At 36.4% G+C, this 25,037-nt stretch overlaps 4 protein-coding genes across 4 annotated transcripts; 2 read left to right on the top strand and 2 right to left on the bottom strand.

Moving 5' to 3' along the window:
- Positions 1–1,270: 1,270 nt before the first annotated feature.
- Positions 1,271–5,340, top strand: bokb (BCL2 family apoptosis regulator BOK b). Its single transcript, XM_039678020.2, has 4 exons — positions 1,271–1,645; positions 2,096–2,224; positions 3,604–3,767; positions 4,635–5,340. The coding sequence occupies exons 1-4, from the start codon at positions 1,411–1,413 to the stop codon at positions 4,752–4,754; spliced, it is 648 nt and encodes a 215-aa protein (XP_039533954.2). The 5' UTR covers positions 1,271–1,410; the 3' UTR covers positions 4,755–5,340.
- Positions 5,341–6,381: 1,041 nt separating this feature from the next.
- Positions 6,382–7,756, bottom strand: thap4 (THAP domain containing 4). The gene is made up of 5 exons (XM_039678022.2): positions 7,610–7,756; positions 7,233–7,386; positions 7,037–7,146; positions 6,839–6,942; positions 6,382–6,689 (listed from the first exon to the last, which is right to left on the bottom strand). Exons 1-5 carry the CDS (start codon positions 7,632–7,634, stop codon positions 6,573–6,575), a joined length of 510 nt encoding a protein of 169 aa, XP_039533956.2. The 5' UTR covers positions 7,635–7,756; the 3' UTR covers positions 6,382–6,572.
- Positions 7,757–9,416: 1,660 nt separating this feature from the next.
- Positions 9,417–19,102, top strand: LOC120482779 (F-box only protein 15). Its single transcript, XM_039677395.2, has 10 exons — positions 9,417–9,575; positions 9,656–9,742; positions 11,007–11,111; positions 11,170–11,403; positions 16,011–16,205; positions 16,289–16,415; positions 17,361–17,443; positions 17,544–17,677; positions 18,128–18,249; positions 18,465–19,102. The coding sequence occupies exons 1-10, from the start codon at positions 9,469–9,471 to the stop codon at positions 18,729–18,731; spliced, it is 1,461 nt and encodes a 486-aa protein (XP_039533329.2). The 5' UTR covers positions 9,417–9,468; the 3' UTR covers positions 18,732–19,102.
- agxtb (alanine--glyoxylate aminotransferase b) lies at positions 19,051–23,484 on the bottom strand. Its single transcript, XM_039677396.2, has 11 exons — positions 23,197–23,484; positions 22,390–22,582; positions 22,252–22,316; positions 22,015–22,115; positions 21,610–21,680; positions 21,416–21,500; positions 21,201–21,299; positions 21,039–21,108; positions 19,763–19,858; positions 19,541–19,669; positions 19,051–19,458 (listed from the first exon to the last, which is right to left on the bottom strand). Exons 1-11 carry the CDS (start codon positions 23,449–23,451, stop codon positions 19,351–19,353), a joined length of 1,272 nt encoding a protein of 423 aa, XP_039533330.2. The 5' UTR covers positions 23,452–23,484; the 3' UTR covers positions 19,051–19,350.
- Positions 23,485–25,037: the final 1,553 nt, after the last annotated feature.

Raw genomic sequence — 25,037 nt, forward strand, 5'->3', positions numbered from 1 at the left:
GGTATACCGGTTCATACTGAAAAACGGTGCATATTGATTATGATATTAATTTTTAATGTACCGCCATACTGTATTTCATTCTCTGCGTAAAAAAATGAAGTGCACAGGTCATCATTTCTAATATACACGACAATATTACATCTAAAAAGAACATTTGTCAAATTTGGTTTCATCTCGACTTTAACAGTAGCCTATTTAATGTGATTGCATAACATTTTTTATGTTCGACAAATACAGTAGGCCTAGCCTACAAATAGGCTATGTACAGAACTTGGTGCATAAACCAAACAGTCTATGAATTATCGTTGGCATTAATTAAATATCAAATGTAGGTCAAGCAGTTTTGCTACACTGAATCCACACAAGAAGATTTTTTTCTCAGTCAGATGACATTATTTTAGTTGTAGTATGGCATGCAGCGAATGAGAGATAACTATGATAAAAAATGATGGATGCAATGAATGAAAGTGACATCTCTGTAAACTTGACTTGCCATTGAACTGTCATACATTTTTAACTGCATGTCTTCTGGGAATACCACTTTGTGAAATATGACTATCAGATAAAGATATGCACACACACACACACACACACACACACTGAGGTCTATTCACGAGTCATTCACAGGACTTTAAACTGTTGTGTTGGTATAGTGAGAGGATTAGCTCGCTAAACATAGACAGATAATAATTTAGCCTACACGGTCACCACTAGAGCAAAGCATGAATGAACTTCCCACTGATCCTTAGGGAAGAATCATTATATGAAATAAGCATTTTATGGGAAGCCTTCACGCCTGGGTCTGTTTGATAAAAAGTCTACTCTTTTAATACGAGTGTGATTTTTTACCAAATTAATATTAATGTTGCATATTAATGTGAATTGATAAGTGAGCAAGGATTTGAAGGAGTTGATATTAATTTATATAGTAGCCTAGTTCCATGATGGACTAAAAGCACTGTGAGCCGTGCCAGGATGCCATTTATATTTGGACTAAGCCGTTCACTTGGTTGATTAGTGGTTACCTAAGCGTTCCAGGTAGAGAGCACAATCGCTTCCAAGTGGGCACAAACGAACAGCAAGCAACCTCGGACAGGACGATGTATAACTGAAAGTCCATTTCAACATTGTAGTTTGTCGTGCGAAACATGGAAGAGACATTGGAGATGAGAAATGATAAAATCGGTAAGCGGAGCGGAAGTTGGTCGATTGATCAATTTGTTAGCTAGGGAATTTAGTTTGGGTTGCTGATTTGTTTTTCCTGATTGGTTCTTGGCGTTTCGGCGAACCTGTTTCATATTTAATGTGTCTAAACTTTCGTCGTAGAAATGCGCTCCGTATTGTTAGTGGAGTCTGTGGGGTGTTTATGTAGGTTACCTGTCCAGTGAACACAGCTCTTGCCAAACAAACATGCGGGACATGAGCGTGTTCGAGCGGTCCACCGTGACCGTGTTCGGCGCGGAGATGAAGATGTTTGATCGGACTCACACGGAAAAAGAGCTCGTTTCTCAGTCTATGGAACTTTGTAGAGACTTTATCCACTCCAGAATCATAAGGGAAGGATTCAGCTGGTCAAAAATTGAGCCAGATCTGCCGGAGCCACACGGTGCTCTTATAGATGTATCTGTGGTGCTTCTAAAACTGGGTAAGAGAACCAGGAGTGAGTGTGAACTGATGCTCGTAACAGGTGTGATGATATTTCAGTATTTATCATCTCTCATAACAATATGTAAAAAATCTTTCTTTCTTTCTTTCTTTCTTTCTTTCTTTCTTTCTTTCTTTCTTTCTTTCTTTCTTTCTTTCTTTCTTTCTTTCTTTCTTTCTTTCTTTCTTTCTTTCTTTCTTTCTTTCTTTCTTTCTTTCTTTCTTTCTTTCTTTCTTTCTTTCTTTCTTTCTTTCTTTCTTTCTTTCTTTCTTTCTTTCTTTCTTTCTTTCTTTCTTTCTTTCTTTCTTTCTTTCTTTCTTTCTTATAACTAGAGTGTATCAAGGCTATATGATACTTGTATCAAGGCTGATATGATCAATAAATTATGCCAACACATGTCCCTCTCATTGTGTATACCGAACATTTTACAGGTTTTGCTTTGTTTTACAGGTGATGAACTGGAGTGTATGCGGCCATATGTGTATCGTAATATCGCAAAGCAGCTGAACATCTGTGTAGCAGTCGAAGCTGTGGTTTCAGATGCATTTCTCTCTGTAGCAACAGAGATCATATCCAAGGGTAAGTGAGCTTGAAGACAATATAACAGGTGTTTCATAGGCAGTGTTTGTGGGCATGCATGACCTTTTTATCTTCAAATATTTCATACTTTTAAAATCAGCACGAAATATTGTCCATCCACAATTGTGCTGAGAAACATGTCTGAAGAGATGTCGTTTCAAGTTGAAGTTTACGCGGGCATGTGAATTAAAAACTGTATTATATTTTTGTTATTATTATTATTATTAATACATTACTATTATTATATTCTGTACATAATTGACAATTGGGGCTGTTTTGGGAACAAAAACAAACTGCAACACTGCACATGAGGGCATCTTCTTTACTATAAATGGAGGGAATTTGGAGATTGTGGGTTTCGTTCCAAATGTAAATGAAGCAATGTTAGCCTGAGCAGAATTTGAGCATTAAAAAAGAGTTCAGGACATTAATTTCATTATGTTTGTTTTTATTAAGTTACAGTAAAATTGTCTTTACTGGAAGAGCGATTGACTTCAACCTATTATTGGATTTCAGTAGTGTGTTTGAGAGGGCCACTTTGATCATCACCATCTCTTGTGGTTTAATGTCAAGTTCTTCAGTGGTCTTTTTTCGGAACATGGAAAAACCCCTAAAAAGGACATACCCACATTCTTCTCTTTGTACATATTTGGTCACATATTTTATCTTGGTTCTGCTTCTTCTCGATGTACATGGTGGTTAGTGATTGAGTCCAAAACCATGGCAACGTCATTCTACTCTGCCTGACAATCTTTTCACAACCTATCTTCTATAGTAAGATACACATCTGAGGAATTATCTTAAATGAATGCTGAAGATGTAATGTAAACAACTGGCATACTCCCTGACTCTTGGCTCATCATTAGTGAAGCACGACAGTGAGTTAATGCTGAGACTTAATGCTTTTAGCCTTCCTGTTACATCATCAGCACAGCAGAGCTATGTAGTTGAATAGATTTTCAAGGAAACTAATCTAAACTGTTAGATGCTGTTTTAGATCTGGCTCTGTTTTTCATTAGGATGGAAAGTCTTTGTTGTAAGTCGTAGACAGTAATTGGAGGTTGCCATGTCTAAAATAACTACAACATGCTTTAAGGTACTATTTATCAATTCAAATGTCCTCTGAAGACACTTTTGATTGAAAAACCATGAATATTTTGTGGAGAAAAAAATGGTTTGATTTCTTTTGCGATACATTGACATTTCATTTGCATTAGATATGAGCAAATCTAGGACTTGCTGATTCTTTACTGAATTCTCATTATAAACTGTTTTTAATATTAGTTTGGAATTTAATTTCTAAAACGCTAGTATGATTAATGCTCATAGCTCAGTAGTAGCCCACTAGTTCTGCTCACAGAATTGCTTTTACTTTCAAGGGATCACATGGGGCAAAGTGGTGGCCATCTACGCTGTAGCTGCTGGGCTGGCAGTGGACTGTGTGCGACAGGGCCATCCAGTCATGGTGCACACTATTGTGGACAGTCTGGGTGAATTTGTACGCAGGAGCCTGGTCCTGTGGCTCAGAAAGAGGGGAGGATGGGTACGTGTTCATTCTCTGTACTGCCTTCTGCATGAAAGATTGAAAGATTGATCCTGACCTCTAGAGGCCATATGAGGAAATGAAGTGTTGCTACCCACCTGTGGCCATTCTGTTAAAAGCGCATCTAATTATTTTATTTGTGCCAGAGCATTGCATACTATACTACACACTACTGTTCAAAAGTTTGGGATCTGTAACCCTAATTAAAAAAAATTATTCAGTTATTCAGCAAGAATAATGTTGCAAAAGATTTCTGTTTTAAATAAATGCTGTTCTATTCCTCAAAGATTCCTGAAATAATGCATCATGGTTTCCAAATCAAGTTAAGTCAAGTATATAGTTCACAATATAGATTGCATCAAAGCAGCTTCACAGTATCAATCAAAACATAATAACAATGTTTGTTTCTTAGCGGGAAAAAAAAGCATCCAAGTTTGGTAGAGCTGATCAATGGTATTAATGATTGGTTAATTAATTTGAATAAACAAAAATATTAAACGGCACAACTGTTTTCAACATTGATAATAAGAAATGTTTCTTGAGCAATAAATGCAAAGGCATATTAGAATGATTTCTGAAGGATCATGTGACACCGAAGACTGGAGTATTGATCATTAAAATGTAGCTTTACCATCACAGGAATAATTTAAATTTTAACATGTTTATAAAATAGAAAAGATATTTTATATTTTAATAATGTTACTGTTTTACTGTATTTTTGATCAAATAAAGACAGCCTTGATGGACATTAGATTTTTTTTTTTTTACAAAACATTAAACCAATCTTACTGACCCTAAACTTTTGAATGGTATAGTGTATGGAATAGCATATCAAATGACAATGCTTCTTTTCATCTTTCATTCCAGGGGGACATTTCAAAATGCGTGGTGAACATAGACTCTAAAGCTCAAGCCCATTGGTTATCAACAGCTGTGTTAACATGGAAGGAATTCGTAAAGACCATGTACATCTACCTGACGAAGTAGCCTTCTGCAGGAAGTCATCCTGTTAACTGAGAACTGAATCTTTCCATCCCAGAACTATTTGAATGAACCATTGTACTGTTTGTGAAGCCTTGGGGAGCAAACGGACCATCACAAAGGTTGTAGCACGTCACCCAGGTTTAACTGCACCTTAATTATCTTTTACTTTTTATTATCTTTAAAGTACTTTTCCTTAAAATCCTAAACATAGAGTGAAAGAAATACTATGAGCTAATATTGTGTAGAGGGGATGTTACTGCTATATTCATTGGTGGATCTACATAATGTCTGTCTTCCTTAGTTTAAAATGACCCTGAAATAAGGTCTGCTGGTAAAGGAGCTCCTTTTGAGCTGAAGATGCATTGCATGGATTCATTCTACTGAGATTTTTATACTCAATAACTGTGGCATAAGTGAAACTTTTTTAAATGTTTGACAGTGTTCAGATTTTTTTTATTTTGACAAAACTACTTAAGATGTTTGGAGTGACACTTTGCACTTTCGGTTTATACAGTTTGTGTGGTGTGTGTGTAACACTGTTGTCACCAGCTGTATACATATTTAAATAAAGATTGTAATGTGGGCACTAGAGAAACTCAAAGTTTTTACACAGAGTTGGTTTCAGCAGTCATGGAAAACCTGGAAAATAATTTTGTGCCCAGGAACTAATAAAGTCACAAAATACCATTTTACATTCATTTGATTGGTAAAATTGGATTAGTTAATTTGTTTTTGAAAGAATAATGCTAACAAAGGCTGCATTTATTTGATCAAAAATAAAGTAAAACAATTATATTATTATTATTCAAATATAAAAAAAACTTGTCTATTTTATTAAAATTTAATGTCATTTATTCCAGAGATGGAAAGGCTGCATCATTAAATTTTCAGCATCATTACTCCAGTCCTCAATGTCACATGATCTTTCAGAAATCATTCTGAAATGCTGATTGTTCAAGAAACTATTATTATTATTATCAATAACGAAAACAGTTATGTACCTTAATATTTTTGAGGAAATTGTGATAGTTTTTTTTTCCAGGATTCTTTCATGAAAATAAAGTTAAACGGAACAGTATTTATTTGAATTAGACATATTTTGTAACGTTATAAATGTCTTTACTGTCACTTTTGATTAAATAAATGCATCCCTGTTGAATGATGGTATTACTTTCTTTCAAAAAAATTAACAACCCCAAACATTTGAGCGATATTACAGAGTGGATGTTTTTATTGACCTTATCATTGTGAGTGCAATCTCTATTAACTGAATTCTTTAAATTATTCGCCATTTGTTCATGATTAGTGGGAATGTCATGACAATTCATCACAAGGTAACGAGTCTATAAGTGAACTAATGAATCCCCATGAATTACCATTATACGTATGAAAGAAGATGTTTAGTGTTAAGTTTTACTGGAGAGAAAATGTATGTGATGTGACATATTTTGATTATTATTCAATTTGTAAACTTAATCTTATGGAAATAGATGTTATAATGTACAGCATTTTCTTCAGAGACAAACTTTGCCACGAGCTACCTCTAAACAATTTAAATTTGTAAAGAAATGTTTTTACATTTATATTTGTATACTGTGGTTACATTATACCCCTTTATTTATTGTAACAATATTTTCAAAGCTTTTTTTATTGGTAAGACAGGTCAGATCACATCTATTACTTTAGATAACATTCTTAGTCACAAATATATTGCCAACACCTGCAGGTTGCTATATATAAACCATCAATATTTTAGGTCAGATGGGTACATTACTTCCATGTGCTTTTCAGAAATACATCTTCCTCGCATGTGACAGATAGTTAATCAGTCCTGCGGTAAGTGATGTGCAAATGCTGCGTCAGTGGCTGTCCTTCCAGTGCCATGGAGACGGTCTGTTCCAGCCTTCCATCCGGCTTCAACTGGATGTGCCTGGAGATCTGATAAAAAATTTTGAACATTTGCTTGAATAAATACACTAGTTCAGCACAATTCATGCCACATTTTCTGTATAAAAATATAGCTACATTCGAGTTTATTGTTTCATTGACCTAACAAGGCACAAGACAATCAGTTTGATTCATGAGACCTGTTGAACATGAGGCTGCTTGGCAAAAGATGTTCTAGCCAGGGCAGCACTGTGTAGAGTCATCTGCTGTCCAGTGAGTTCCCCCTCCTCAATCTCCACAAGACCTGAAAGAGGTATAAACAATTTAAAAAAGAAAAAGAAAAGATATGCCATAATACAGATGAACCTATCTGATAAACGTTTTTATGAATCAGACACCTGAGTTCTGGGCAATGATAAAAGCCACCCTGTTGGTGCCCGGCTGAAGCCTGATGAATCCACACTCCCTGTGAAGAGGCCTTTTGCTCTCAGCATGGAATGCATTAAACCTGAGGAAAAAGTTCACAACTTTCTGAATGTCTGCACTACATTCTGAGTTGCATAAACAATAACTCTGGTTTATTTTGTTACTTACATGAAATTGATCACGGGCTGTCCCACATGCGAGAAATGAAGAGTCTCTGTGTAACGAAAAGCTGCGATGGAGGGGAAGGAGCCCTCTCCTGGCTCATCGGACTGCCAGGTTCCCAGGAGCCAGTCCAGCGGCAGCACTGCGGGGTTCAGCTCCGCTGCGGAAACACAGGCTGCGGGTTAAATCAGATCGAAGAGCGCTTATCCGTGATTATAAAATTATGTTCACGGACACTGTCACATTCTGATGCATTGATTCATTTTAATGATAACACATTTGATGTTTGATCTACAGACGACAGCTCGGAAATAATAAGCCATTAGAAATAAGACAAAAATCAGGTGTCTATTCATTTAAATGTATTCGTCATGTTGTCCTACCAGAGTGATTAAATGGGCATGACATTCCGCTTGAATAATTTCAAATAACTTACAATATTAACTGTATAATTGACACTAAATGTATTACTCGCTGCGGCTGCTTAACTATTATCTGTTTGCCATCACAGTGCGTATCTACTTCCTGATTAGACACTAAGAACTCTGGGAGATGTAGTTATTAGGCGTTCTGGTGATGACGCGAAAAGCCTACGAAGACGGGAGAAAACATTTCCTCCACAACGCATTTCATATAGCACAATACGAATTATTGTATATTTACATATTATATAAAAGTAATACAGTTTGATACAGACTCGTCTGCAAATAGCTGATATTGTAAAAAACAAATATATATATATATATATATATATATATATGCATTAATGAATGAAATGACTTACCAATAAACGGAGCTGTCAAGCTAAAATGTACAAATATACATAGCGAGATTAAAAACCTTTTATTTACCTTAATTTGTACTTTTAATTTTAAAATTTTGTAATTTACTATTATTATTATTATTATTATTATTATTTTACTTTGCGGGGTGGTGACAAGGTTTCTTTGTGAAAGAAAAGAAAATATTTAAATAAAAGAAAAGAAAAGAAAGCTGTTTATGTGTTGTTTATAGAAGGAAAATATGTACAGCACAAAGCAAAACAGCAATTTAATACATATACATTTATCAAACTGTGAGAATCCAATATAACAGATACACAATTAAAAAAAAATATTCATGCATATGTCACAGTGGACAGCTATTCAAAAATATTTTTCTTGCATTTGCATGGGTTTTGATGGCATAGTTGCACGTTGCACATCAACTACAGTGGACCTTGGTGCATCATCCTGACCTTGTAAGCCCACATTGCCACCAAGTGGCAAGCTGTTGTGTGTGGATTTTCCCCCCCTCCAAATCAAGATGGCCAATGGCCACACAAAACCATAAAACGGCTTGTAATAATGAGTCATAAAATCTGTATTTACCTCATCATGGCTATATTTCAGCTGCAATTCAATTATTACTGTGACTGTTATTTTAATCTGCAGTAACTCTTTGACTGTAAATAAACATTTTATTTGAATGTAATTTGCATTGGCATAAAAGTAATGTGAATAAACTTGTAATGCATCACTTTACTCATTTACATCAAAAAGTCATCTGATTACGTAATGCACGTTAATGCATCAATGTTTGGGCTGCACGATGCGTTTTAGGGGAATTTTTTTCTTCCAAAAATCCTTGCAATTAAAATAGGTTTTCAGCACTTCGCACTTTGTTATTTTGCCACGGACCACTTTCCAATTTCAACATAATTAAAAAGCATGATGTCCACTCAAGTGGACATGTTATTTTATTTTTTTTATTTTTTTGAAAAATATGTAAAAGTTACGTTTTAACTGACATTGTCTGCGGTATCTCTTTAATATTTTATATTGCCCACTAGTCTGTTAGTCTCCGTGAAATCAAAATTGAACCTATTTACTTTAATTTTTAATCTTACTGGTAATCTTTAATCAAAATCTGAAAAGTTACTTCCGGTCTGGAACGGTTTCTTTTTCTGATGACGTAGGTTTCACAGCTTGGGTGGGGAAACGCTTAACCACTCCCCTCAAACCGTTAGTTTGCTATGAGCGAGAGATGGAGAGGAGGAGCGCTAGAGTAAAACCCTGCCCTCTGTTCAATATTCCGTTTCACTTGGAAATACGTCACAGCACTGGAGAAAAATCGTTTGCAACTTCCGGTTCACGGGACTAAATTATCACTCGGATTATCAGTGAGTGAGTCAGTTGAGTTCAAACGCCTCAAAAAAAAAAAAAAAAAAAAAAAAAAAGAGTTCAAACGCCTCGAAGTCATCATGGCTACTGGTGTTGGTGAGATTCTTCGACGTTTAAGACAAAGCCACGTGAAAGATGAAGAAACTACCGGGGAGGCTCAGAAAGGGCGTCCTCAAGGTGCAAGAAGGTAGACAGCTGAGTTATTTATAAACGTGTTTTGGGCTACTCCTTCACATAGACTGAATGCATATTTTCCATTTGGCATAGGCGGAGCGATCGTAACACCTCCTCGACGAAACCAGAGCCAGGTCAAACTTTGTCTGTGTTTGAACAGTGCGGAAATTACATCGAGAGGCAAGTTAATCAATATTTTACACATTCCCCCAGTTTCACAGACAACCCAGTCCCAGATTAAAATGCGTTTGAGTTTTTTTAAGGGGACCTTTGAACTTATGTTCCTTTTTACAGGTCTCTTCCTGTTCTAACTCGTTCAAAATGGACGAATCTTTTCCCGAGTCAATTCGTTCATTTCGTTCGTTGAATGAACCAAATGACACGAAAAAAGATTCGTTCATTTTGATAAACGAGTTCGGACAGGAGAGTCACGAACGTGCATCACAGAACAGAGCAAGACGACCATTTGAGCTTATAAAACTTAAACTTTGTTATTTTTTTTTTTTAAATGAGTGATCATTTTGCTTGATAAGACCCTTATTCATTGCCTGGAATTGTTTAAAGCCCCAGTTGCACTGAAACTGTCTTTTGGACATTGAACCGTTTGGTGCCCAGTAAAGTCCATTAAATGGAGAAAAATCCTAGAATGTTTTCATCAAAAACCTTTCTTTTTGACTGAAGAAAGAATAACATGGATATTTTGGATGACACGGGGTGAGTAAATTATCAGCAGCATTTTTTTTTAAAGTGATCTACTCCTTTAAAGGGATAGTTCACTTTGAAATAAATTTTTGATATGTTTTAGCTTACCTCAAGGGCATCCAAGATGTAGGTGTCTTTGTTTCCACAGTATTTTCAATTTTGATATTTTTCAGTCAAACTGTAGTCAAAATTAAACCTGATTTAATGACTCATAAATGTAAGTACACATTGATGGCCTAAGACAAGAAACGAGCGGTTTGTGTGAAAAAACGAACAGTATTTATATCGTTTTTACTTCTTGTAACTACAGCCATGTCCAATTGATCTGAAAAATATATAAAAAAAAAATATCTAAATTGAAAATACTATGGAAACAAAGACACCTACATCTTGGATGCCCTTGAGGTAAGCTAAAACATATCAAAAAAATAATTTCAAAGTGAACAATCCCTTTAAATGCTCTATCAAGGAGATATGGAGGACTATACAGCTCACTTAGCAGATGTGGGAGAGGCCTTAACATTTTGACATCACAAAAGCTACAATCTGCAAACGGCTTGTTCTGAGACACTGCTTATGATTTATGGGGATTAAAAAAAGAGGAGTTGGTGGATTTTTACCATTATTGGGTGGCTGTACACACACTGCCAACACGTTTATGTTCAAACGGTAGTAAAAGTGAGTTTTTATTGCATGCCAGTCTTCATCATAATAAAAGCTGCACTATTCCTTATCTGTCCAGGTTGCCTTCTGAGATAATCCTGAAGATTTGTTCTTTTCTGGATGCCTCCTCTCTGTTGAATATCGGCTTTGTCAACAAGCGGTTTCATGATCTTGCTAACAGCAAGTGTGTTCATGATAAAGAATTCGAATAAGGAATAATATATATTAACATATATGTCCAGTGCTCTGTGGTCTGTGTTGTATGCTTCTCAGATTAAAAAGAAAAAGTGGAGACCCAAAGGAAGCATGATGACAGGAGCCTTGAGCAGCACAAGTGTGGAAGAGAAACCTGCGGGATACTGGAAGAAGCTCCTACTCAAGGAGATGGCTGGTTACAATGACACCATGTGGAAAACAGAGCTAAGACACATGAACCCGCACACGGGCATGCCAGCTCTAACAGAGCAGGTTCTCAGGTAGGAAATAGGTACTCACTGCCTTTCTTTGAACAAAATCTTTTGAGACCACAAATGCATGTTTGTTAACCTGCATAACATATATTTAATACTACCCATAACTAAAGCAGACCCCAAAAGTAACTGAGGACTTTAGCCACACCTAAACTGTATGAATGGCTTAAAATATCAAACCAAGATGGGAAAAAATAGCACAAACACACATTAAGGAAAGCAGTTATGAAACAACAACTTAAAGTTGTTTACTTACTTATTTAAAGTTTAGTCGTGATTGAGTAATATATATTTTTTCCAATTAGTACTGAAGTTTAAACCCTTAAGACAGAGCGTAAACCCTTGAGACAGAGAGACACCAAGATATCGAATCATAAACGCATTAAAGCTCGATAACACAAAAATATTTGCACATAGTTTTCTCTTATGTTGTTGAACAAGGCTGCATGAGTGAGCGGCCTCGTGTCATGTGCGTTCCCTCGGAGCGTCACGTGGTCTGCAGATGGTCTGGAGCGTGTACTTTCAACGAAGGCTTAAAGGTCTTTGACTTAAGTTGCCAAAGAAACAATTCAGGCTAAGTTAATTTCCTCGTCTGTGGAAATAAACAAAGTAGAATACGAAAAGGAAAAACAAAACTTAGACAAACAAAGACAAGATCCCCAGGAGAGGAGATCACGAAAGAGTCACATGATGAAGCGCCACCCGAAGAAAGGAAGAAAAGAGAGTTTGCAAACACGAGATACTGACTTTTAAAAGTAAAGAGTTCATGCCTCCTTCGGGAGGAACCAACCATTGAGACTTTTGGTGCAAGTCAGTTTTCTTTGTCTTGTCAAGGCTTGTTCATTTGCATGTTTTATGACAAGGGTGGTCATGACACGCATCATTTCTACTCTCAAGAATGGAAAGTATAGTGTGTAATACATTGTATTATAACCTAAGATGCATTTTTGACTGGAGGAGGACGCAAGTTTTCCAATGATACCAAGCGAGGCGCGCAAACAAGAAACAAAAGTAAGGTTACATTCAAATGTATGAATATAGGCATTCAGAGTTTGTCACATCTAGATAAGTCATTATTATGCTAAAATGACAATAAAACACATGGACATGCAGGAATAAATCGTGTTCTTTTCAGAATTAGTCAAGTTACAGATTTCATTGAAGGAATGTCTGTTTATGTGTGTGCTTTTTGGTGTGAGCTTTCTGGCCGATCTCTTTAAGGCTGAAACCCCTGGCTGTGTGTGTGTGGTGTACACAACGTTCCTTATTGCCGGAAAGGGGGAAAGTTTTGAGGTGATAACCTCTGTGTGAAGCTGGTGATTGCTGGTTTTATGGGTGTTTTTGCTTTGACTCACGTTCACTATGAAAGTGTCAATGAATGCCATTAGGAACAGACCTCCTGGCACTTGCTGGTGAATTACTAGTCGCGAGTCAAAGGTTAAAAGCTTTTTAAATGTAGATTTGAATGAGTCCCAACTGACACAGCCCACATACCCTGTATACCAGGAGTGCCCAACCAGTCGATCGCGGTCTACTGGTAGACCGCAGACTAATCCCAAGTCGACCGCGAGGGGTGTAGAAAAAAATGATAAAAATATATTTTTTTTTTTTGTGAGTGTTATATTTTGTACTAAATGTAAATTACAACCTATATCATGAGTCCTTGCCAACATGTCCACAAAAAGTATTTTTAAAAAGAGAAAATAAAAAAAAGCTCGCGTTTTTAAGGTCACGTCTAACCTAACGTTACTGTCGTGCGTGACATGTATGACAGGAAGTTGACAGCTGTCAACAGTAGCTAGAAGCTAGCGAAACGTTACCATGGCTGAGGGGAAACGAGCCAAGACCTACCATTTTCACCCTGAATGGGAGGAAGATTATTTTTTTGTTTATTCTCATTCAAAGCCTGTTTGTTTGATCTGCAATGCAACGGTGGCGTTGGCAAAGAAAGGAAATCTGGAGCGGCATTTTAAAACAGTACACGGGAGCTACGAGAGGGATTTCCCTGCAAAAACGCCTTTACGTGCCACAAAAGTGCGGGATTTAAAAGCACAACTTACAGCGCGGCAGTCAATCTTCACCAAACCGAAGACCCAGAGTAAGGCCGCAACTATTGCTTCCTATCGCGTCAGTCACGTCCTTGCTAAATACAAAAAGCCATTCAATGACGGCGATATGGTGAAAGAAGCCTTTCTCGAGGCAGCGGATAGCCTTTTTGACAACTTTAAAAATAAAACAGAGATCATGAAGGCCATTAAAGAAGTGCAACTCTCCCGCAATACTACATTAAGGCGATTTGAGAGAATGGCTGTGGATGTAGAGGAGCAACTGAAGAGGGATATTGATGCGTGTGAGTGCTTTTCCCTCCAATTTGACGAGTCGACTGATATGGTGGATGTGGCACAATTGTGTGTTTTCATCAGGATGGTTTTTGGAGACATGAGCACCAAGGAAGAGTTACTCACAATTTAGCCATTAAAAGGACACACCAGAGGTGAGGATATTTTTAATGCTTTTATGGGATTTGTTAGCGAGACAAAACTGACGCTCTTCAAGCTTATCTCCATCACAACTGATGGGGCGCCTGCTATGATGGGCCGCACCAATGGGTTCATTGCACTGTGCAAAGAAAGTGAATCTTTCCCGAATTTCCTTAATTATCACTGTATAATTCACCAGTAAGTGTTGTGTGGAAAAGTTTTAAATATGAAAGAAGTGATGGATATTGCGATGAAGATTGTGTGTTCAGTTCGGGCCAGGAGTCTGCAGAGAAGGCTTTTCCGTGCTCACTTGGAGGAGAATGATGCTGAGCACACAGACCTGCTGCTTTACACTGATGTTGGGTGGTTAAGCAGAGGTACATTTTTGGCCAGATTCACTGAGCTATTGCCTGAAATCAAGGACTTTCTGAAGCTTTCAAAACACGTGGATTACCATACAAAGCTAGAGGACCACCAGTGGCTTTTAGATTTATCTTTCCTCACTGATCTCACTGGCGAGCTCAATGCATTGAATTTAGAGCTGCAGGGTAAGGATAAAGATGTAGTCAACATGATGAGTTCAGTGAACACATTTAAAAGCAAGCTACAGCTGATGTCAAGCAGGCTGCAGCGTGGTAACCTGCGCAACTTTCCTCACATGCAAGCAGAACTACAACGTCAAGGTAAAGGTGAGACACAGCTTGACAGTGCACGTTATGAGGAGCATGTTCAGAGCATCTCAGCAGAGTTCGAGAGGCGTTTTACTGATTTTGCATCCATTGAGCCTGTAGCCAGCTACATGTGTTATCCATTTGGTGCAAGTATTGATGTTGGTAACATTGCTTCCAAAGTTAAATCACTTTTCGACTTGGAAAGCTCTGCTCTTAAGGATGAGATTCTGACATTGCAAAATGACATTGAAATCAAAGCCAGATCAACATCCGCTCAACCTGGAGAGCTTGTAGTGTTCTGGAATCTGCTGGTGGAGGAGAGGTATCCCAATCTCAGAAGATGTGCCTTGAACCTGACAGCTCTTTTTGGATCAACTTATTTGTGCGAGTCTGCTTTCTCGCACATGAAAATCATCAAGTCCAAGTACAGATCAACAATGACTGATGACCACCTTGCAGCCTGCCTAGTGCCTACGCCTTGCAACCAGCTCCTACACTCCTGACTACGAGAAGCTATCCTCATCCTCCCAGTGCCAGGTCTCCCACTAAGGTAGAAAATGATTTCCTTTTTTCAAACTCAGAGATCTACCTGTTTTGTATCTGGTTAATCTTCTGTGTTTGGTTCATATTAAGGTCAGTTATGACTATTGCTCATCATGCAGATTGGCATGTGTGTGTGTGTGAGAGAGAGAGAGCTGCAGAGAGAGCGGGTTTGTACTATAGTGCACTATGCAATCTGGCAACTGTGTGAGAGGAATTTGTCTGTGTGTGTGTTTGAGAGAGGGAGGGTTTGTGTTGTGATGTCTAGTAATTGTGTGACAACAAGAAATAGTGTTGTGAGGTTAGTTACTGCAGGCTGGAAACGATGTGTGTGGGTTTGCAATGTTGACACTGGACTGGTAGATCTTGGGAGGATGGCTACTTGAAAAGTAGATCTTAGGTTAAAAAAGGTTGGGCACCCCTGCTGTATACCAAGTTGTGTGGACATTATTTTTGGCCATGCGGTCATAAAAAGAAATTATAATCACATGCAAAAACAAGAGAGAACCAATGAAATATAAATAAGTGATTATGTTGTAGTCAGTGTATGACTTATTGACAATTATGACAATTAATTTTTATTTTTGTATAGTAAAATAAAAAATTGTAGCTGTAGTTTGGCGCCTTTTTGTCTAAATGGTCAGTCATTTAATTTCATTGTTTCTCTTCATTTATTTCCTTTGTTTTGGAATACCTCATATAACATATTTAAACATTTAAAATATGTCTTGCTATGCTATTTCGCTCTTGCTATGATATGAGAGACAGATAAAAGTAAGTAGAAAAGGGTGAATACAAGTTAAAAAAAAGTATCGGTTAAAATGATTGTTAGTCTATCTATAAAGATTTGAGCATCTGTCAAACGTAGGTTGAACATCCATAGTAAAAACGATGAACTACATCTTTGGTTGTTTTTTTACAGGAGATTACACATTCAGTGGGAGATCACACTCATAAATAAGGATGGACGTGAAAGTGTCTATAAGCAGACGCACACTTTCTTTGAAGATTCATCTGTTACGGTGTACTGGAACTGTGGTTTCTGGCCAAACATGAGCAGTCTTATTGGCCTACAGCTTCATGGAATGTGTCCAGCTCTACCAGCTTCAAGAGACAAGTAAGGAACACAGCTGAAAATTCTGAAGCATGCATACGCTCATACATTCTTATCCTCATCTGACTAATGCCTTTTATGTGTAGGCCAAGGTGGCGCTCTTTGATTCACAAGACAAGTTTAAATAAAAGTGTACACTGGTCATTCCTTGGTGCTGACAAGCTTGTGAAGTTGCTGCGCTTTAATAATGGGATCCTTGTCGGAGTCTGGCGGGTATGTTGATTTATTTAGCAGTTCAGATATTTTCAATAAATTAGGGATGCACAATTTAGTACTGTATTTCTGTACCATATGTATATATATATATATATTTAAGCATTTCCTATTTTACATTTAGATGGCATCATCTAAGCCCACTTAAAGGTAATTGTTGAAATACTGATAATAGAGCTGCACAATTTAACTTTAAATTTAAACAAAAGCTTGTAAACTTCATTCAAACATTCTTCATTCTTGCGATCTTATGCGACCTTATTAAATCTTAAACGCGACCTTATTAAATCTTATTAAATCTTTGACAAGTGCGATCACTGCACAATATGAATGTGTTGCCGCTTCCACTAACCCAGAGAAAACAGTTGTCATGTTTAGTTATGAAACAGCTTCACAAACAAACCACACAGTATCATTATTTGTGTTATAATAATCAATAATTCATATATTGTATGATTGTATTAAATCATTCATTCAAACTGATTTTTTTTTAAATTTTCTTTAATCGATTAGAATTAAAAACATTTTTTAAATAGACATCAACATTTTGTCAGTTCCTAGTAAATGGCAAGTTATTTTGTGTAGTTGTCCATTCAATATCATGGGAGAATAGAGTTCTCTATTTTAAACAAAATTTCCAGAATTGTGTAGCTTTAACTTATTTAATAAGACAAGCAAATCTAAAAATGTATGTCCATTGTTCATATTGTACCTTTTTTATGTTGTGATGCCTATCGTATATACTTGCAGCATTAAAACTAAAATCAGTCACTTAGACAAAATAGTGTAGTGTATTTGAATATCAGTCATTATCAGACATGAAAATAATTATTTATTGGCTGATTGGTGCATCCCTAATATGAATTATTCAGATTTATTTTCTTTTAGATAATAAACTTTTTATCTATGTTGTTTTGATTTTATGTTCATTGGTGGTGTTTGTAGGGCAATTGGAAAATTGCCTTTGTCATGATCAACCTTCACTTCCACAAACTGATTGAAAGGAGTCTCCTTGGGTCAACATTTTGGTACTGAACTCTTAATGAGCATTAGGGTTATTTAGTATTCTTCTGAAGTTGATAGCGTATAGTCCCTTAACATGTAAAGTTTGTTCGTTCACATCAATAGTCCCTACATCCCCACGGAGGACACTGCTCTGGACTCTGAAAGTGGACAACATGGATACACCCTGCACATTGTGCTTCACAATCCACTTCAGCGAATCATGTGTCAGCGCTTTTCCCCACTTTACATCACCAGAGGTAAATGTATAACTATTTTTTTGTAATAAAATGAATAGAATTTTAAAAACATTTTGATATTTAAATAATATAATATCATTTTAATGTTTTATATAATAAATAATCATCATGTTTCACCACTAAAACATAAAATGGATCATTAAATATTATTTTCAATAATATTTTTATATATTTCTAATTTTTCTTTAAATCACACCATTTAATGGTCACGCATTTAATTTCATTGTTTCCTTTCATTTCATTTCTTTTGTTTTCGAGTGTCTCATCTAGCCATAACAAAGGCGTATATTGACGAACACCCAGTTTTACTTTCTTTTTTCGTAGTCTAATGTGCAACTCAACTTCACTAAACAAATTTATTTTCAACTAATTATCTATATTTTGATATTTAAATAAGATGAAATGAATAATACGAGTGTCTGGCTGGACGTTTGTTCTTGTGCTTTACAGTGCCGAATCAAATGGACTATGTGCAGTTGATCGCCATTGATTTGGCTGATGTGCCTCAGCACAAGCCTGTGGCAAAGATCAGCGTCCCATGGCAAGCAGAGGGATTGCGGGGAAATGTTGAGGTACCTATGATTGATTGCTAATTCTTACACTCAAGACTGTGCTTGCATGCTATTCTTTGGAAACTGACTATAAAGAGATAGTTAGCTATCATGGTGTGTGTGAATGGATGGTGTGTATGCATTGTAATAGACAAGTGTGCACTGTTTTTTATTTTGTATTTTGTAGATTTCTTTTTTTATCAAAGTATTAATGTTTACTTGCTCCACCCATCTAGCGTTGCTGTATGATGACTTTGACAGTTCTGGATGAGGCTCAGCGTCCCTTCTGGTGTGTGGGTTCTCCTGTTAAGATGTCCAATAAGCTCAGAGAGGTGGACTTGGAATATGCAGGTGAGCAGTTCGTCATCAAGTACGAGGATGTGGACGGAAAGGTCAAAATGACCTTTGTGTGGATGGAAGACCTTCAGCAGTGCTTTTTGGTGCAGTTAATTACTGCATTCCCAGCAGCAAAAGTGAAAAAGCAGTTTGGGAGAAAATCTTGAGAATGTTGCAACATCTGGTTGGTTTCCATTTAGAGAAGTTGGAATGATTCTGCCAGTACTTTGAGTTGTAAATATCCAAAGATGATTTTGAAATATTTTTATTTTTGTCGAGCTTATTTCTCGGTTCTTATTCATGAAAACGTTGCCTTTTTTTGCGTTTGTTAATGTAAATGTCTGACATTTTTTGTTGTTGTTGAGTTTCAGGGACTGTTGTTTAGCAGAAGTTTAAATTTGGTAAAAAAGTTGTTCATTTTTGGTATCCAATTTTTCATAGTTTCATGAAGTAGAGTAAATTCAGTTAAGACAATCAATAACACAATGGTGTGAACATTATGTTTACTGTGTAACTAAACTCAAATGTTGAATTTGTATGAATGATTTATTTCTCAGTAATGTTTTTCTGAAGGTCATTCAAGTGATGGAGTGACATTGAGAAACACTGTTCAAAACAGCTGGTTTTGTTTGATATATTGAGGCACAATTTAAAATTCTTCTCCATTATACCAGCCATTATGAAAACATCATATATATTAGCTCTTCCTTTACATTAATGTGTAATATCCACACTATAAGCATCACCATAAGAAATTGCAAAAATTAACAGGTAAACATGTTGCCTTTAGGCGTTGGTCTTTCGACACTGCTTTAAAGCGTCTTCCAGAGCTGCAAGAGCCTTCGCAGCATTGGCCTTGTTGCAGTTGTATCCCATGAGTCCAATCCGTATTACCTAGAAATCAATTCAGCAGATAATTATTCAGAATGTAGTTAAATGCCGTGCACTTATGTTTTGTTTAATACCTTTTACTCACCATGCCAACAGAGGGCCCTAGACCTCCTGTAAACTCTATTTGGTGATGCTTCATGATGTAAGCCAGCAATTCCTTCCAGTTATATCCCTCAGGGATGGCAATGGTGGTTACTGAGGGTAATCTCAAATCCTTTGGAAATGGGAATATAGTTTAACGGCTTTCTCTTTTAGGGTATTATTATTATTCTCAGAATTAGTAAGTGAATTCAACAATAATAGGTACCTTGTCCTTGATGAACAGCTTCAAGCCCAGGTCTTCCAAGCCTTTCCAAAGATACTCTGCAACTTCTCTATGATGCCTCCATGAGTTCTCAAGACCCTTGAGCAGGAATTTAAGAATTATTAACCTTATGACATCACATACTACTCATTAAAGATCCTTTAAATGTATTAACTGCCATATTGTGTAACCGATAAACACTACTGTTCAAAAGTTTACTATCAGTAAGATTTTTTTATTTATATCAAGGACATGTTAAAGGAGTAGTTCACTTTTAAAAAAACGTTTGCTGATTTACTCACCCCCATGTCATCCAAGATGTCCATGTCTTTCTTTCTTCAGTCGAATAGAAATTAAGGTTTTTGATGATAACATTCCAGGATTTTCTCCATATAATGGACTTCAATGGGCACTAAACGGTTCAAGCTCCAAAATGAGAGTTTCTGTGCAGCTTCATATAGGGCTCTAAACGACACCAGACGATGAATAAGGGCCTTATCTAGCGAAACGATCTGTCATTTCACAAATAAATAAAAATGCTCGCCTTGCTCTGTTCATGACTCTCCTATTCAAACTCGTTCATCAAGATGAACAAAAATGAACTTTTTTCGGGTCATGACTCGAAGGGTCCGAGATAAGACCCTTATTCATCGTCTGGTGTCGTTTAAAGCCCTTTAAAGCTGCAAAGAAACTCTTATTTGGACCTTGAAGCGTTTGGTTCCCAATGAAGTCCATTATATGGAGAAAATCCTGGAATGTTTTCATCAAAAACCTTAATTTCTTTTCAACTGAAAAAAGAAAGACGTGGACATCTTGGATGACATGGGGGTGAGTAAATTATCAGCAAAAGTTTTTTTTTTTTAAAGTGAACTACTCCTTTAAACTGATCAAAAGTGACCGTTAAGACATTTATAATACAAAAGATTTATATTTCTCAAATAATCCTGATAATAAATGTTTCTTGAGCAGATAATCGGCTTATTAGAGTTATTTCTGAACTGGATCAAGTGACACTGAAGACTGGAGTAATGATGCTGAAAATTATTTTAATTTGTAATAATAAATCATAGTCTTTCTGTTTTTACAGTATTTTTGATCAAACAAATGTAGCCTTCGTCAACATTAGAAAAAAATTAAATCTTACTGACCCAAACATTTGAATGGCAGTGCATGTAATATCATAGATTCATAAATCTAAGCACCATGCCTGTTATAGTTTAAAAAAAACTTAAAGTTAAGAAAACAAGCATCTAAGATGTAATCATTATATAATTCCCACCGTTTCAGCAAGGATGGCTAGACTTTCCCTCAGGGCAAAGAACCCAGACACGGGTCCTGTGTGATGATATCTAAAAACATAGTTCAGTTAGCTTTACGCAATCCTTCACTCAATCCACTAATGAGTCTTGCAAGAGAAACCGTTTGTGTTTACCATACTTACATTCTGTTTGGCTTTCCATCATTGCCCCAGTAATTGGATAAGTAAGTCATATCAAGGAGGTAGGATACTGGCTTTGTTTTCCTGTTAAACATCTTGTGGCTATATCACATTTGAGGGGAAATAAATAACATTAGTTGATTCCACTAACTGTTAGAGAACGATTCTATGTGTGCAAAAACATACTCATGTATATATATTCAGAAGTCTCTCCTCACCATGCTCTTTCGCTAAATGAAATTGGTGCTGTGCCGGGTGGAGCATTCAAGGCTTTTTGGGATCCAGTATACAGAATATCAATATCTACAAAGAAAAAGGATTCGTTATATAGGACACCAATGGTTGAATTTAATCCACAGGCTTTTACATTGAGATTTAGAATATGCACATGATCAAATGGTCTTCCACTCACTTTGTTGGTCCATTAAAAGTGGTGCAGCTCCCAAGGATGCCACTGAATCCACTAAGAGCAAACAGTTGTATCTGTATTAAACAAAACCACGCAAGAGCACCTCAGTGGACAATACGGATATTTAACTTTAAAATTCGTAGAACACAAAACTACTTAATCGTGTTTTTAATTAACCTTTTATTTTCCCTTTACATTATTTGAACAATCCGCAAACCTCATTTACACCCAATAGCCAGATGTTTATATTTATGTTGTTTCACACTCCTGAAAGTTGATTTGTGAATCTCTACAGTGTAGCCTACCCAATCATAAAATCTTCAGAACAGACCTCAAGCAAAATCATTAACGTTTTTAGAAAAATAGCACAATAGAAGTCGGACATAAATGATTGTTGAATATTCTTACTTGTGACACATTTCACCAATGCCGTCCATTGGGTGCACCAGACCAGCTGATGACTCTCCATGTGTGAGAAAGAAGAGAACAGGCTTATGTTTAGCCAAAGCCTGTAGAATGACAAAGGTTGGTTACAAAATAGTGAATTTGCTTTGCTAATCATATAACATACAGTGGCCATATTAGAAACAAAATACAATGGAAACTTGTCTTAACAAAGTTTATGTATGAAGTAAACATGTTAACCTGTTCAATTTCTGCAGTTGTAAAATGTCCTCCAGGTGTTTTTACCAAGGTGTGAACCTTTGCACCTATGGAACGAAAGATGTTTAAAGTGTGCTCTCATCAACAGATAAAGAACCAAACAATGGGATCACATTATACCCATCCGCTCAGCGATTTCTGCAACTCGTTCTCCCCAGATTCCATTGATGGCAACGAGAACACTTTCTCCAGGGTCCACAATGTTGAACACCGCACATTCCATCGCCGTGTGGCCAGAGCCACTCATGACCAGAGTCATGTTGTTATTGGTTTGAAAAGCATACTGGACTCCTTTCTTGATATCATTCATAATCTATGACAAAATGTGTGCATTGACTGTTAGAATCTCCAACAATAGTTTCAATAGTTCAATAGTTTCCACAAGATCTCAGCTCAGATCTGCGAATCAATGATTAATAATATATTCATTTTATATTATTATTATTTTTTTGTTTGTTTTTAATAATTCATACAAACGTAAAACATATAGATGATGAAGCAGTCCAGAGATTGTGTCCAGAAGTTTTTTTTACAGGCTGGCATTCTTAAAGAAATGTTGGCACAAGTAGCCTAGTTTGGCATGTTGTTTTTTTTTGTATTATTTATTAAATGCTTCATTGCTTTTTTGTTTTAAAATATTATATCTATTATAAAGATGCTTAATAAAATATATATATATATATAAGGACGTTTTGAATATGAATATCTGAAGATTTTTTTTTTACCTTGAGTAATATGTTTTAAATACGTTTTTGAAAATGCTTAAGTTGTTTTTATAGTCGTGAAATAATTTTAAACAAAAATTATTAGTTTTAGGCTAAATGGTAGACTATTAACGAGCGTTTTAAACCTAGACTTTCTTATTTACCATCGACCCATATCAAAATTATAAAATGCATTGGGGCAAAAACGCAGCGTAAAATTTACCTCAAACATTTCCGAGTGCATATGACCTATTATAGGTCTCCCTCCTGCCGCTAAAACACGAGGCGGCACATTGGAGGGTCCTGGTCCAAACAGGTACCGGAATGGAGCTTCGAGCGGCCGGAACATGCAGGCCGGTGGAGGGATAGTCACGGAGGATATCCCGCGGTGGACGCTGTGTTTGGTGAACCGCGCGCATTCCAAAGGCACATTCTTCGCCAAACGCGCGCATCTGGATAGGACAGTCCTTGGCATCATGTTTCCTCTCTCTGCAGTTCGTTAAAAGGACCAAACTTTGAGTTCTTCCATTTTAAACAAACGGGTCTCTGACCCCTGGAACACAGAGCAACATGCGTCATGTTTTTTTGGCACAGAATCTTCCAAACAAGGTACAACGGTTCAGAGGTAGATAAGGGGGATGTTCTGAACAGCTTAACAAAATAGAATAGGGTGATATAATACCACAGTGATCGAGAAGCTGTCCTGTAGCTATTATACAAGGTTGTGTGTGTGTGAGTTTTGTCCTTTTATTTGATAATTTAACCCTAGTTTCCTGAAACCTGAAAAATACGTAAACAGAGCGCAGGTGTTTATCTGAACTTTTTCACAAAGTTAACCCTGTACTGAGAGATTAAAATGTTGCAGTCGATTAGTCAATGGGTCGACAGGGATTTAAATGCAGTATTTTATATTTTTAATGGATATCCAGCCTATTGTATATTTATTCATAATGTTAAATAGGAGACAAGTGAGTTTGATTCTGGTTTAGTTAGTTTAAAACCTTTACTGTATATCCTCTTCAGGTTTAGGGTGGGGGGTAGAGGGCTGTTCACAATGTTATTGACTTTGTGACTGTATCCGTTTTATATGCAAAAACAATAAATATTTTGTTAAAAAGGCCCAAATTTGCATACATGTTTTATCAAACAGACAAAAGTGAGTTTTTGTTTACATCCTTTACTATTGATTGATTTACTGTTCACTTTGTTTACCATCTCAGTACAGTCTATTGTAGATAGACATTGTAGAACTGCAAACTAGTTTTTCCATATTATTTGCATTTGAATAATTTCTATAATTTTATAATGTATCTAACTAAAATCAAATTTTATTATTTTAATTATGTAATGATTTTGTGAGTTTAAATATATTTAATATTCAGCTTTTTATATATTTATATATATATTTATATATTTGATCATTTTTGTATAAATGAATAATCAAAGTGTAAACATAAATAGATTTTGCTGTTCCCATTCATTACTAAAATGCTTACTCTGTACAAAACCGATCAGAACAGTGATTCTCCAAAACACACCAGTCTTGTGTCATAGGAAGCAGAAGCTGATGTCAGAGCTGGGACTTTGACCAGAGCACTGGTCGCCATCACTTATCCTGCAGTAAATAATTAGTCTGCACAGTAAATAAGTGGAAACGCAATGTTTACCCTTGTGTGCCCTTTGCACTGGTGGGGTTTAACACACACTTAACCAGCCAGAGTAAGAGAGGTGCAACTCTTGCCATGCTTTTGTGAAAGACAAGACATGCATGCAATGCATATTGACTAATGACCACGATTGACGTGGTTTACCTTCAAATGCTATTTCAAAAATTGATATTTAAATTGATATCCACTTGTGTAATAGTGAGCAGAATGATGTCAGCTGCCCAGGTGATGGGGCTGTTCTGCTAAAACTATTTTAATATTACTTTATTCAGGACTCAAAAGGAAAGGTCCATAGTACAAAAAACAAAACAAAAAAAAAACAATTACAACAAGCAATAAATAAATATAAAAATACAAAGTTCATTACCTTTCATTTGCAATATACAAACAGGTGCGC

Source organism: Pimephales promelas, chromosome 5, assembly GCF_988280905.1.
Source record: "Pimephales promelas chromosome 5, fPimPro1.hap1.1, whole genome shotgun sequence".
Taxonomy (NCBI): Eukaryota; Metazoa; Chordata; class Actinopteri; order Cypriniformes; family Leuciscidae; genus Pimephales; species Pimephales promelas.